Below are 15,350 nucleotides of genomic sequence, written 5' to 3' on the forward strand. Positions count from 1 at the left end.
GTAGAAATTTGTTTGTTCTTTATGTCCCTAACCCAAAAGGTTGATGGCATGTTGGACTTAAACAAAATATTTCTAGCTCAGTATCCTCTACACTGCTCTCCAGGGGTTTCAAACAGAAGCCTTTTCTGAAGATGCCTGGGATAAAGCCTGACATGTCTTGATGTCACTGCTGAATGTCTCAGCAAGTGTGTGCAGAAGTAGACGTTTGAAGAGAAGTGGGACCTTGATTGTGTTGCCGTAAAAGTGAACCGTTTGCAGACACCACGAGGCACATGTGTTTTTGCAAGTGAGTAGCTCTATGGCCGGTGAGCTGCAGCCCTACACTCCTGTTGCAACCCAGTGGTGGTCATTTTTGGCTCCAAATGAAATTCAACATAATGCGACTGGACAGCACCCCGTTCGATTTTTGTAGCCCTCCATGCTTTGGGGTGACTTTACCTTTAGTTGCTGGCCTGCTCAGCACTGGATAAGGCAAGAACTGCATATTGAAAAGCTCCCTCGCTCTGCTGCAACTGGAACAAGTGATGCAATATTGCATAATCTGAAATGTAAATTAAGTGCCCAGGGCAAAGAGTATGGATTTTTCTACCGATAAATTTGCATTTCCACCAGGAATTGTGATAATGCAGAGATGAAGACATTTATGGTAGAAAGCTGCAGTGCTGAGTTCACTAGCTATGGAGTCTGGTTCATTGACAGCAGGAAGGACTGTACCACATGGACTTTGAGGACAGTGTGTTATTGAACCGTCTTTGTTCTCTGGGACTGGGTAGCCACTTCCACAGCTTCATTTGCATATCTGCAGACAAAATTATTCAAATGCGCTCTTTAAAAGACTTTTTGAAAGAGTCTCCGCAGCAGGTGCTGGAATGCAGAGTCTTCAGTGTGTGCATGGGGGAGGGAGCTCGCAGGGGTGGGTTAGGAGAGAAGGTACTTCATGTGATAGTTTATTGTGGGGGGAACTAAATGATTACACAAATTCCCCCTTTGCTCCTGGTATACATCTCTGAAAACCAGGACACACATACATTAGAACAGTGTTTTTCAACCTTTTTTGGGCAAAGGCACACTTGTTTCATGAAAAAAATCACAAGGCACACCACCATTAGAAAATGTTAAAAAAATTAACTCTGTGCCTATATTGACTATATATAAAGTAATTTTTCAATTTTTCCCACGGCACACCAGGCAACATCTCGCGGCACACTAGTGTGCCATGGAACAGTGGTTGAAAAACACTGCATTAGAAGCAAAAGTTAAATGCAGCCATTCACATACCTCGCTTTGCTTGTTTTACCCAGTAGGAATATTAACACCTGTAATGCAAAAGGACTCTTGATATGCAGACTCAAACCTTCCTTTTGGCTAAAGTGCACTTTGTGCTGTGCTTCAGGTAGTGGTGTCGGAGGGCAAGGTGTACGCTGCTGAATTGGTAGGCTCCAATTTAAGGCTCGGTGGGAAAAGCACATTGAATTATCAGCACACGTGTCAAATGTGACAATCGCTTAATGTGTGCGTGTGGCCTTGTCAAGTCCTGCTACAGCCAACTGAACTTCTTTGGGCTGCAGCTAAGCTCTTGAGATTTTCCATTTGATTTATGTGTTTTTATGTACCACATGAACTGCCATTGATTCCCTTAAGGAATCCTTAGGAACTATGGTTTTGTGTGGCACAGCAGAGAGCCTTAGTTTCAGGGAGAGGAACACTTCTTGTCCTGAGAGCCACATGCACTTATGTGCAGCCTTCCTGGGGCAGCGTGTTGGTGGTGGGTGGGGGCCAGAAGTGAAAAATGTGTGGAGCAACAGATGCAACTCATCCCCTTGTATGGCAGGCTATGTTCCTGCTCCACAAAAACCAACAGGTGTGACTCTATTCAGGCAAGCGAGTAGCACCGTTGCAATTCAAAGACACATTCCAGTCTGGCAATGTCCAGCCTGGCAAAAGCAACTTGGGCTGGGTGCCTAGGGAGAGTCCTGAGGACTGTGAAAGGCTTGCATTTGCCTCCTGGGTCTGATGTTTCTCCCAACCCTCTCCTGTCCTAGGCTCTGCCTCAAAGAACTAGACAATGCAGCAAAGAGCTGTTAAGCCTCTTTGAAGGTTTTTGCAAGAAGTATCGTGTTTGTGAGTCAACAATGAACACACCCAGCCCAGGCTATAGGCCACACTGCAGTTCACAGCAGGCCCTACCCACATTGCCTTTTAAGAATGCATACACCATACAAAACATATTAATTTCTGCTCACTGATTACCCACTGAGCTCCACTGTTCTTTACCCGTCATATTCCATTTAAAAAAAAGACAGACCAGCCATGTTTTATAAACAGCAAACGCTTGTTATTTCAAACCGCTTACAAGTTGTCAGGGAAATAAGTGCTCTCTACAAAAGAATAGTAACAAAGCTCTTGCCATGGCCGACTGACCGGCAATTGCAGGGACAGAACCCGGATATCCCCGGCCCCTGGAGCCGCCTCAGTTCCTCCGGCCAGCCCAGGGCGTAGGACACACACTCGAAACAACTCTCCGATGGTAGCATGCAGTATTTACAGGCTGATTTCTGATAGGTGTGTACGTGGTTTTTAAAGGCAGGGGGCTGACACCCACTGCCCAGTGAAGTGCTTGAGGAGCCTGGAGCAAGGGGCAGCGGGAGAACCGAAGGCAGGTCAGCTGGGCCTCTGGGGTAGGAAGGGGGCTTGTGCATGAGATAGGAAGCAGGAAATGGTGGGTGGGGTTGGCTCTAGCCCTATGCCTCCCTCCTCGAAACAGAATCTGTGAGTGATGCAGGTGGGCATCACTGCCAAGCAGCAACGCTGGCTGGTACTCGCCCACCCCTCCCAGAAAGACTATGGAAGAATCAAGGCCTCATGCAATTATAGCAGAGAACTCCAGGGAGGTTGAAGATGAAGAATAAAAAATTATCACATTGTGGCTTTACAACTGATTATTACCCCACCAGCTCCTCGACGGAGGAGGGGTGGCTGTGCACTGAAAGGAGACGGAAGAGTCTCTGTGAGGGGAAGAGGGGGTCAAATGCAAGCAGGCGCCTGGACTGTGGCTCTAAGGAGATGCATTGCTCGTTCGTTACAGGGGAAAAGTTGAATATTATATCCCCTGGTCTCAGGAGGCTGCAACTTTTCCAACAACAGAAGGGTGAAAAGGAGTGCTTCATCTTTTCTCCATTGCCTGTTCCCTACTCAAAATTGCACCCTCCCCCCCCCCAAAAAAACATGCTTCCTCCACCTGCCCCCTCCACCCATCTCCTGTGGATCTGGAACCCCCATCACTGGAAAAGCAGCTGGGAGAGCATTTTTAGTGCAGCCAACTTGCAAATGATTGCGCAAACCTGCCGCTGCCCTATCCCAAATCATACCCTCCCAAATCTGCTTTATATATATATATATATCTGAAGTGCAGTAGGATTGCAACTTGCGCACATTTAACTTGGGCGATCGCAGCTTTATGCAGCTGGCAGCTGGCCAGCTGATATCATACAAATTAAACGCACAAAAGGCAGGAAATGCTTTTAAGCTCTCAGACTTTCTCATTGGGGCCTGAGAAGGTCTTGTGAGATCCTGGACAGCCCCACACAAGATCTCTCACCATCTCCTGAAGGTAAAATTGCTTGCGTGATGGCGTTTCCAGGGGGCTGTTTTGACGAGACACAATTTCGGCTTTATGTGCTACCCCCTGGAAATTAACCCGTGTGCAAGGCATGATTCTACTACATCAGGACTTTATTACACATGTTTGTGTAAAATGTGCAGTTTACCTCTCAGGCTCCTAGGAATCAGGAGGGCTTCCACTTCACAGAAGCCAAACTGGGAGAGGAGAAGAGGAAGGAATTTGGGGCAGTTCTTACGGCAGTTCTATGAGCGCGACTTTGCTCATAGTGGCATCAAATCTCATGGTGCTCACAGGAGCAATGTCAGGCAAAGGCCATGTAGGCCTCTCCTTGGCCATGCCTGTGAGTGATGCTGCTGAAAAAACAAGCCTCCCCACTTATCAGGAGAAGACCTCCAGGTGGAAAACCCGCTGTGGGGTGGCCTCCATGACTGCGAGTGGATGCTGCCTGACATTTCACAACCCATCATTCACCTCTTGGGTTATGCCACATTTTCCCACTGCCGTGAATGGAAGGGGAGGAAAAGATGGAAGAACTGTTTCTAGACTGCTACTTTAAGCTACAGGTAAGGGAATCACATTGTTGGATACATATATCTCCCTGCATACAGAAACTAAACATGAAGAAGCAGCATCTTAGTCTAGCCTTCTCCACACTAATTTTCCATTTGAGGGAGATTCCTTTCCAATATGTTTTAACTATGCAATTCCTCTACCCCTGCAACTTGAAGTGGTTCAGCCCAGGGGACAGTTAGCCCCCCCCCCAAAAAAACTGCTGCTTATGGCTGTGTGTGATGCATCAAGGCACCTGCACAAACAGTCGCCAATGCCACAAAGCTCACATGTCATGACTTCACCCACTGCAACTGCAAATCTGAAAATCCACTTGCAGATCACACCCATTCCCACAGCAGACATTCGTGTTCCTCAGCAACCCCAGTCGTATTACTTCTGAACTGGCCTACAGCAAAGCATGAGAACGACGCCCAAGCCCACAATCTTGTCTTTCCGCTTGTAATCCATCTACTCCACCTTACCAGGAAAACTGATCCCGGTGTTGCTCCCTGCTAGGCCTCCTTTGTCCTAACAGTAGCCCTGCTCACCTGGAGTCAGAAAAAGAATCGCAGCCCCTTCTCCACCCCCACCTCCTTTTGTGTGTCTTCTCAAATCCCTCCCCCCAAAAACAATGGACCTGGGATGAGAAGCTACCAATGGAATTTACCCTGCAAGGACGTTATTGTGGCCCTCGTTAACCCAAAGCAAAGGTGGGCAAGAGATTCCACCCATCCAGGGTATAGGAATCAGGCAGCTGCGGCTGTGTCTGGGGTTCCATGGATAGCACCTGTATACCAGGGCAGGACCTGTATACTGTGGGGCTGAGCTAGGAGAGGAGGAAGAGAGGAAGGCTTAATACCAGGCAATTGACGTGACTCGGGAGGAGAAGGAGGCCTTGTCCCGTTTCCCTGGCATCCCGGCCTAGGGAGGGTCGGGAGATTCCCCGGCCAGGAGGCCTCAGTAGCTGTCCTTAGCCCAGGGCCGGTTGCGCTGCCAGTTCCTCTCGTTGTGGTTGTGCTCTGTCTCGCGCTCCAGGAGGCGGTCCTGGGAGTCGTGGCCGTTGGTGCTGTGGAGGCCGCTGTTGTGGTTGCGGTGAGGCTGGTACAGGTCGGTGTAGGCATCCGAGTACTCTTCCTCCAGGTGCCGGGAGCTGCGCTGAGAGGCCGCCGTCCAGGTCTTGCGGGAGGCGTCGCTCGCCTCGTCCGACTGCATCAGGCTGTCGTGCTCCACCGGGGAGCGTTCGTTGCCGCGCTCGCCCAGCGAGGCCTGGTTCTGGAGTGGGGAACCGTAGAGTGGGTCACAAAAAGCACCCAAGGACACAGCGCCATCTGGGGGCGCATAGCGCGTCTGGGCAGGGCCCATGAGACAGTTACAGTCACTCGCACTTAAATCCCATTGAAAGAATTCAAACTAAAAATGGCAACCTTGAGCCAATGTACCAGGAAGCAATTCCCACTGTGTGGGAATTATAGTTTAGCCAGGCGCTGGCATGCCACGCCCTTTTATCAAGATAGAATAATTCATATATAAGTGCTGGCATACCACACTAAATTAGGTAAGTTACAGAGCCCTCATTTGGCATACCCTTTGGCTCTGTGGGCACCAAGTTGGGAAACACATGTTTAGGCAGAGCAGGAGATGTTCAGCGGGAGGGGGTGAGTAAGTGAGAGGAGAGCACGTACACAATGAAGATGTCATGTGGGTGTAGCCAAAGGAGCAACTTCCATATTTGGTATTAGTAGGTACACCATTCCTTATTTGGTCCTTTGGAGTTCTCTCTGTATGTTAATGTTTAACCTAGCTGTGAGTTTTCAATAAAAGGAGCCCCCGAGAATGCATCGGGGTGGGCCTTCCCTTTCATCCATCCTGTTCATCGTGTCAGTTAATTTCCCACAATCAACAATATCTAATATTAAATATCTAATATTTCACAACAACACCACTGGGTACGGAAGTCATGCATGGAATTGTGTTGCATCTCGTATAGCTAGTTCCAGTGTGGCACTTAACGGTGGTTTATTTTATTTGGCCTGCCATAAGGTTGAGGCTTCTGCACTAACTCGCCCCCTCTCAGCAATTTTTTCCATCAGAATCAACGGTCAGAGATTATGGGACTTGCAGTCCCAACACCTGGAGGACCACAGCTCCCCGCCTCTGCCCCAATTGTGAGGTTATTTGTACCTGCAGGCCTGGAATGGCAGTCGAAGGTGTGGTGAGGTTTTGGCCACCGGCAGCATGCGCAGGGTGGTGAGTTGCCCGCCAGTATACTTCCAGGTAGTCTGCCAGGTGTTCGCAAGCATCCTCCAGCTGGTTCTCGTCCAGGATCACATCAAAGAGTTCCTTGGGGGAAAGGAATGAGGCGCAAGGGTGAGAAGAGGGGGAGAAAGGGATCAGTTTCTCAGAGACCCAGGCACAGAGAGCAGAGAAGTGGGCAGGGTAGAATATGAGGGTGGAGAACGTAAACAAGTACCGGGCGGCCTGGCATGGTGTACAGCAGAGGCACAGAAGTGCCACCATCAGCTCCAACCTTTAAATGTTCCCCCCCCCCCAAATTGAGGATGGGGGACTGCAATCTTAAGGTTGTTTGTTAAATGAGGCAGGAGCACTTCTTAATTTCTAGACGAAAAAGCTCTGCAAAGGAATCTCTGCCACTTGTCCTGGAAGGATGTTCCTGAATTCTGAACACATAAGGCCAGATTCAGGTTGTTCAGGGGTGTGGGAAAGGCGCTCTGCACATGCTCAAAGGCACGTTTTACCATACGAGACGACTTCACATCAGTTTCTTAAAAGAAAGGGTGTGGCCATCGATGATGAAAGCACCTGCATGGGGTTCCTTCTACCATTAAGGGCAGAACCAGGAGGTGCCGAGAGGAGGAAGTCAAGTTACAGGAGGCACAGCAGGAAAGTGAAGAGCTGGACAGAGCCCAGGGCAAGGCAGAGGCATGCCACAGAGAAGAAGAAGAAGAGTTTGGATTTGATATCCTGCTTTATCACTACCCGAAGGAGTCTCAAAGCTGCTAACATTCTCCTTTCCCTTCCTCACCCACAGCAAACACTCTGTGTGGTGAGTGGGGCTGAGAGACTTCAGAGAAGTGTGACTAGCCCAAGGTCACCCAGCAGCTGCATGTGGAGGAGCGGAGACACGAACCCGGTTCCCCGGATTACGAGTCTACCGCTCTTAACCACTACACCACACTGGTTCCCCAGAGAGACAGATAGACAAACAGACAGACAGACAGAGAAACTCACTGGAGGACACTGCACAAGCTTGTCAGCTGCCATCATCTGCACGTTGAGATGCTTCACTTGTGACTTCCCTCTGGACTTGATAAGCCTCTGCAGCACCTTCCAGGAAAAAAATAAAATTAGAAAAGGACACGGCTACAGAGCTGGAAGGCTCCCAGTGGGCCACCTAAAGCGGGTGGGAGGGGTGCATTGGCTGAGATGACTGAGCTGTGAAGCAGAACTTACTATGAAACTATCACATGGTCTCTCTCAGCCTCCTCCCTCCACCTCACCCTCTGCAGCTCCTAAAATTTATGAAGCCACCGACTGGCAGAGCCATGGGGCTAGAAGAGGCAGCAGAGAAGCCCAGGCTTTGAGAGGGCACCACTGCAGATAATTAGTATCTCCTCTTTACAGTGTTGCTTCGGAGAAGCGGGTGTGCAGGAAGCTGCCTTATACTGGTCCATCTAGCTCAGTATTGTCTACACTGACTGGCAGCAGATCTCCAGCGTTTCAGACAGGGAGGACATGCGTGGAATTGAACCAGGAACCTTCTGCATGCAGAGCAGCTGCTCTCCCACTGAGCTATGACACTTCCTGTAATCCTAAATCCTAAATGGCTTATGGGAGCACCATTAACCCCACACACTCTCATGGGAAGCCTGCATGCTACATGGGCCAAACTGACATTGACATTTTCAATGAGAAAGTTCCCGCTGTTGCCACTGCCACCCAACAACTGAACCCCATATGAAAAAAAGAGAAAACACCAGGAAATCCAAGCACACACCTCCCATGTACTATTGCTGCTGTAACAAAGCTCGACTTGGGCAACCAGCTAGGTTAAAGAGAAAACCTTCTGTGTACAGTAAAGGTAAAGGGGTTGTGTGCCGGTGTGGAAAGTGAGCCAACCTTGTGATTTTCTTTGGCCCATCAGCTGGAATTAGAGTGGCCAGCTCTTCACTCAGAGACCTCCCCTGTATCTTCAAATATCCAGAGTAAGAGAGCGGCAACTTCCTCTCCTCACCTGCCACCAGGAGTGGAATTTGGCAGTATGGCGCCCTGAGTGAGGACAAAATGTGGTGCCCCCACCTCAAGTTTCTTATTTTCACAATAATTCCTTTTGGTACTTTTGAGTAGGTACCAGTATAAATATAGGTATATTATTATTATTATTATTATTATTATTATTGTTAATTTTGCACCCCTCGGTTCAGCGCCCTGTGCGGGGGAACCAGCCACACAACCTTAAATCGAGTGCTGCTGCCACTTCACTGCCTGGTTCCCCCGCTGGCACCTGTTGGGCAGCACACCTGGACTCCTTCTCAACAACACGCAGAGTCAGGGTTGGGTTTCAAGGTAACTGGGTGCGGTGGTGGTGGAATCTCTGAGTCTGGCTGTCCTAGCGGAAACCAAAACCCTGAGCTGAAATGCTAACTTTGCAAATTGGGGGTTTCAGGGAGGGGGTAGATATAACTCTTTGGGTAAGGTTTTAAAACAGGACTGTGGGACCTGCTGCCCTCCAAACATTGCTGGACTTCAGCTCCCAACAGCTCCAGCCAGCATGCCCAATAGTCAGGGGTGGGGGGAGCTTAATACCCAACATCCAGGGGACCCTAAGCTTTCATCGGCAGCTAGACTGGTGACTGGGAGTGGCCGCCGGGACCACATAACACCGGTCCTGAGAGATCTGCATTGGCTCCCAGTATGTTTCCGAGCACAATTCAAAGTGTTGGTGCTGACCTTTAAAGCCCTAAACGGCCTCGGTCCTGTATACCTGAAGGAGCGCCTCCACCCCCATCATTCAGCCCGGACACTGAGATCCAGCGCCGAGGGCCTTCTGGCGGTTCCCTCACTGCGAGAAGCAAAGCTACAGTGAACCAGGCAGAGGGCCTTCTCGGTAGTGGTGCCCGCCCTGTGGAACGCCCTCCCATCAGGGGTCAGAGAGATAAACAACTACCTGTCATTTAGAAAATACCTGAAGGCAGCCCTGTTTAGGGAAGTTTGTAATCTGTGACTTTGTATTGTATTTTGGTATTTGTTGGAGGCCGCCCAGAGTGGCTGGGGAGACCCAGCCAGATGGGCGGGGTATAAATTATTATTATTATTATTATTATTATTATTATTATTATTATTATTATTCATCCCTGTTTTGAACATGGTCCTGCCCATTCAGGAAAACGTGGGGTGGGCATAAATTAAACTAAGCAGAGACCAGCTTACCCAGTGAGCTGGGGAACAGCCTAGAGACGGGAGGCATAGGAATAACAGGGATAATTTATTGGCCAAGTACATTTTCCAACATACTTGGAATTTTGCTTCGGCTACATTGCAATGTAAGCATACCTTATACAAACACTGTTCCACTCGCAATACAATGACACAGCAAATAAACCCCACCCATAACTGGCCTCCCCTTCCGCTACACAACTACAAATTTAACAATTTAATGGCACAAGGGGAAAAACTGGAATCCACCTCCCACTGCAAAACTAGGGGACAGCAGAAAACGCAGCTGAAAGGGCATTCAGAAAAACTGAGGGTGATTCAGAGGAGTCCCCTTTGTCTCTGAGGAGCCTTTTCCTCCCCTGCTTGCTTACCTTTGGGGAAGAGACCTTGACGTAGACAATGATTGGGGCCAGCGAAGTTTTGGCCAGTTGTGCTGGGTGGTTGATGGTGTCAGCATCCAACACAACCAGCTGCAGCGACTTGGCCAGTTCAAAAATTCGCTCGATCTCGCTCTGGACTTCAGCTGCGAAAAGTAAGTTTAAGGACAGTTGGCTGGAAACAAGGCTCTGTCTGCCTCCTGCCTCAGGCATCTCTCCGGCATCCACACACACTTGCCTCCCTTGAGTCTCACCTCCACAGTTCCTTACCCCCTTTGAAACTACAGTTTTGACTGCAGGCTGGAAGAACTACTTATGGTAAGCTTCCTTCTTGTTTCTAAAAGGATTTATAATTGCCTGTTCAGGTTTCTAGACCCTAAGTGTCTGGGATGTAGCATTGGTGAAAGTTTCAGTTAGGATAGCAGGCTAGGTTCGGAGGACATAGCTCTGTCTGTTTATCATTTGGGCACTGCCACAGCAGTATCTTCTGCCTCAGCCACCTTCCTCACTCTTGTTCAATGGCAGGGCCCTTTTCTGGGACAGGAGCTTGTGGCCCTCCAGATGATGGGAGTCAATCACATGTAATCCTATCTGGGAGTAGCAGGGCAGAGCTTCTGAGCAGACATGTATAGGGCTGCCCTGTAAGAGACAGGGAGCTACACTCCAGAACGTCCTTATTTCAAATCCTGCAATCTGCCAAGGACTAATCAGGTGACATTGGGAAGGTTTGCTACTTTCTCCCAGCCTTTATCTGCAATTCTATTGATCTATCCTACAGTGGTTTTGCAAGGATTACAAGGTAACACATCTGAAGTGTTTTGGACATTTGAAAGCACTGTATAAATGCTACGCATGGTTCATTCATTATTATTTTGTCCCACTATTACCTCTAGTCAAGCAAATTGTGCAGGTTTTTTTATGCAATACAATGCCCTGCAAAACCTGTTTCCCAGAAGTGAAAATTAGATAAATAACTATCCCACTTACAAACCAGTTTCTAAAAGAATAATTGTCCCTTTTCAGACTTGGTGGGTCTTTGAGATTATTATTAGCCTTCCCTGTAAGCTTGGGAAATGAGCAGGAACCCATTCTGAAAATGCTGTGAGCTGCCTCAATGGGGCAGAAGAGGTATATAAATAACGACAGTGTGTTGCCTACTGCAGGAAGCGGTGAAATGCAAGACACCGGGTACATTCAAGGAGAATGAGGAGGCTGCTTCAGGTGAACTTACAGGATCCAGTTTTATAGTACAATGTCAACGTAGGGAGGGGAAAAAACACATTTGATTCTGCTAATGTTTCTCATTTTTACAGGGTGACACTGAGATGCAGCCACATGGCGCTTTCGCACTGTGTCTGCACTCTGCCCAAGCACATTCCCACATGTGCAACTATAAGTGCACAGATATCGTGCAAGAAACAGCATCAGGGCTCTTCACTAAGTTGTGCCATCTATTTCTTTTCACCCCACAGGAAACTGTATGTTTACAAGAACAGATGATCTAGCTCAGTATCGTCTGCATTGACTGACAGTGGCTCTCCAAGGCAGGGGTAGGCAACCTAAGGCCCGTGGGCTAGATGCGGCCCAATCGCCTTCTCAATCCGGCCCGCGGATGGTCCGGGAATCAGAGTATTTTTACATGAGTAGAATGTGTCCTTTTATTTAAAACGTATCTCTGGGTTATTTGTGGGGCCTGCCTGGTGTTTGTACATGAGTAGAATGTGTGCTTTTATTTAAAATGCATCTCTGGGTTATTTATGGGTCATAGGAATTCATTCATTTCCCCCCCCCCAAAAAAAAAAATATAGCCCGGCCCACCACATGGTCTGAGGGACGGTGGACCGGCCCACAGCTGAAAAAGGTTGCTGACCCCTGCTCCAGGGTTTCAGACAAGCAGGTGTTCTTAGCCCTACCTGGAGAGATGCCTGGGGTTGAACCTGGGGCCTTCTGTGCACAAAGCAGAGGCTCTACCACTGAGCTGCAGCCTGTTCCCAATAGGGATACATAGAAGGTCTGGTCTCTGCCCAGGAGATTTTTAAACTGTGTTTCCCCAGTCGTGCTCAGGCGAGCAACGAGAGCATGACAGCAACATATACACAAACCAAAATGATCTCCTCCCTCCCAACAAAATGTTTTAAAGTTAATAGTTCCTGCAGGCATTTCTGAATCCTTGAAGAGTGAAGCCTGTATGCTTTCAGGGAGCTCGCACCCAGGGCCCTCTGTGGATTGCGGCCTTTCAAAGCAGGACCCTAAAATCTACTGATGGGTGAGCAAAAAAGAAAGAGCAGGAGATGGATGTGAAGGAAACAGTGCTGTGAATTCTGCTTAGAAACTTGCACAATTTGCATCCAAGATCATCACTTGAGACCTACTCACACTAAGAGGAAAATCTAGACTACCTTTCTTCCTGGCACACTCATTTTCTATAAGCAAGGAATCTGGGATGCTAGACCAAGGAACAGCGTGGCTATGCCAGACAAACTGCTCGCCCGTGGCCATTGAGGGACCTGCTGGGACTCACCGATACTGGACCGGGTTGTGGATCGCTCAATGATGGCCCGCTTGCCTGGGTTGTTCAGCACTGAGCGCTTGGCCAGTGACAAGTCAGCTGTGACGCGTGTGATGGAGATTCTGAAAGACAGGATGACAGGCAAAAAGACCATTACCCAACACTCACTAGCGGCACGGGAACTAGGCAATAGGTGGGGGAGGGGGTCGAAATGGCTCTTCATTTCAGAATAGTGCCATACCTGCCATCGAATCTGTGCTTGAGAAAGTCAAAGAGAGCTTTCTGCATCATGTCTGTCACCTGAAAAGAAAGGACAGAGGGAAAGGACAGAAAGGAAAGAAGGAACGTTTTACCATATGTGGCAGACGTGTCGAAAGGTAAAAGTCTTCTGGGAAAAGATTTATAATGAATTGAAAAAAATAATTTAAAATACCGTATATACCCGAATATAAGCCGACCCGAATATAAACCGAGGCACCTAATTTTTCCCCAAAATCTGGGAAAGCTTATTGACTCGAGTATAAGCCGGTTCACCTTTGCCGCTGTGGAGGAGGAGAAACGAGCAGCCCAAAAGCAGCCCTTTGGGCTGCTCCTTCCTCTTCCTCCTTTGCCAAGTTTGCATTTATGTGAGCAGTTCAGGAATGGAACAAGCTGCCTGGGGAGAATAAAGAACCGCTGTTCTTGTATGCTTCTTAAGGAATGGTTGACTGGGGAGAGTGGGTGGCGGCACGAGCAGAGAGAAAGGGCTTCTTTCTCACCGCTCCCACCGCCCGCCTCACTCAAGTATAAACCGAGGGCAGCTTTTTCAGCACAAAAAATGTGCTGAAAAACTAGGGTTATACTCAAGTATATACAGTACATTTATTAAAAAACCAGAAGCTTGGAATACTTGGTGAACAGTTGCTCAAAAAAGATAGAAGATTGTTTTTGTATGCTACGACAGCGGAGAGACTATTGCTTGCCAAACTTGGAAAACACAGGACATTCCGATGATAGAAGAATGGCAAATGAAGATGTTGGACTATATGGAACTGGCCGAGATGACTGGACAGGTCCGTGAACAGAAGGAAGAGACTGGTGGAGGAAGATTGGAGTAAATTTAAAGAATATTTTTTAAAAATATTGTAATATTTGAAAATTGGAAAGATTTTGGAAGTAAGTTGTGGCTTAGGTTTAAAATGAAAATTGTAAAATTATGATAAAAGAGATAGAAGATGTTAAAAAGAAGGTTAATTTTTTAGGATTTTTAAAGTTTAATAATGAATTTGGAAAACTGCTAAAGATGTATTATAATGAAATTCAACAAAGAGGGATTTGAGGAAGTCATCTGAACATGTGAGGAAAGTTAAGATTTTCTAATTTTTATTTGTGTTAAAGTAGTGATGATGTATATCAACTTTGTTAATGCAAGTATGTTGTAATTCTTTTTTTTTGATTTGTGGGAAATGAATTAAAATATTTAAAAAAAGAAAAAAGAAGGAAAGGACAGAGGGCAGCGGTGCTGGTCAAATGACTACTACAGCCAGGAATATTTTTGTGACATGGGAGCTATTTTGTGCTGGTACCCACAGCACTTCTAGGAATATGCAAGTACTGGCACCTTGCCTTTCCCCCGCCCCTACCAAAAATGCACTGGCTACAGCCATATTTCAGAGTGTGGGTTTAGGGCAGAGTTTTGTCCCTTCCACGTTCCCATACCTCATATCCTTTCAGGGATGGTCCCACCAGCACCACCGGCCTCATGGAGGGCACGACATCATACGGGGGGATGTGCTCTGTCTGTAAAAAGGAGGGTGTGTCACAAAACAGCTTTCCCCCTCCTCTGCAGCCCAGAAAGTAGGAGAAAGGAGAGCAGTAATGACAAAAGTGGGGGCTCTCTCCATTCAACCAGAAACGCATATACGCAACCCCAACTGCTTTGCTACAGTATCATATCAGTATCAAAAAGCTATGAACTCCTTGCAACAGAAAATGGCCTTGTCTGCTCAGCCCCAGCCCCTTCTCTGCCCTGGCATCAGCCCCTGGTGTCTCCAGTTAAACAGATCAAGTAGGAAAACCTCTACGCCAGTGTGGTGTAGTGGTTAAGAGCGGTAGACTCGTAATCTGGGGAACCGGGTTCGCGTCTCCTCTCCTCCACATGCAGCTGCTGGGTGACCTTGGGCTAGTCACACTTCTCTGAAGTCTCTCAGCCCCACTCTTGTGGGGGAGGGAGGGAAAGGAGAACGTTAGCCGCTTTGAGACACCTTCGGGTAGTGATAAAGCGGGATATCAAATCCAAACTCCTCTTCTTCTTCTTCCTACTGTGCCCACAGCAGCCACCCAAATCACTAGATGTGGGCATTTTCCTGGGTGGCAGGGAGTAAAACACTGAAAGGGGAGAGCAGGCTAGTTTCTCACAAAAAAAATGGGAAGAATAGAACCTGTACGTGTTGCTTCATATCTCAGGTTCTAAAAAGGCTAGAAACCTAACACACACTTTCTTTCTCTTTCTCTCTCTCCCTCTCCCTCTGTTAAACGAAAGCTGGGAATCAAGGAATTATGGCTCAACTAGGGACAGCATTTCCCCCCCTCCTTCCTGTGGACACCCGGGCCCCACCAGCTTTCCCCTCCTCTCACATTTCTATGCCGAGCATGGGGAGGAAGCCCAATCAAAACCGATTAAAAAGCCTGCTGCTTTTGTACCCTGGTCTGCATGGGGCAAAATGCCCCCAGCACACATACACAGGTTGAGGTGGCCGTGTGCTGGAGGGAAGACCCCCATCACTGCAGGCCATGAAGCATCTGCTCCAGCCAAAGGGAACTCCACCTCGGGTGCCATTCTAGCATGAAATCCACT

At 48.1% G+C, this 15,350-nt stretch overlaps 1 protein-coding gene across 3 annotated transcripts in view; it reads right to left on the reverse strand.

Moving 5' to 3' along the window:
- Positions 1 to 2,313: 2,313 nt before the first annotated feature.
- Positions 2,314 to 15,350, reverse strand: part of CACNB3 (calcium voltage-gated channel auxiliary subunit beta 3) — a 38,809-nt gene continuing 25,772 nt past the window's right edge. For all 3 annotated transcript variants that reach the window (XM_033138103.1, XM_033138094.1, XM_033138085.1), the window contains exons 7-13: positions 14,213 to 14,293; positions 12,756 to 12,814; positions 12,527 to 12,636; positions 10,000 to 10,151; positions 7,424 to 7,519; positions 6,356 to 6,514; positions 2,314 to 5,446 (exon numbers count right to left, since the gene is read on the reverse strand). In XM_033138103.1, coding sequence (XP_032993994.1) covers positions 5,132 to 5,446; positions 6,356 to 6,514; positions 7,424 to 7,519; positions 10,000 to 10,151; positions 12,527 to 12,636; positions 12,756 to 12,814; positions 14,213 to 14,293 — 972 coding nt within the window. In that variant the 3' untranslated portion in view covers positions 2,314 to 5,131. The remainder of the gene's footprint in view (positions 5,447 to 6,355; positions 6,515 to 7,423; positions 7,520 to 9,999; positions 10,152 to 12,526; positions 12,637 to 12,755; positions 12,815 to 14,212; positions 14,294 to 15,350) is intronic.

The sequence above is a fragment of the Lacerta agilis genome, chromosome 2 (genome assembly GCF_009819535.1).
Source record: "Lacerta agilis isolate rLacAgi1 chromosome 2, rLacAgi1.pri, whole genome shotgun sequence".
NCBI classification, from domain to species: domain Eukaryota; kingdom Metazoa; phylum Chordata; class Lepidosauria; order Squamata; family Lacertidae; genus Lacerta; species Lacerta agilis.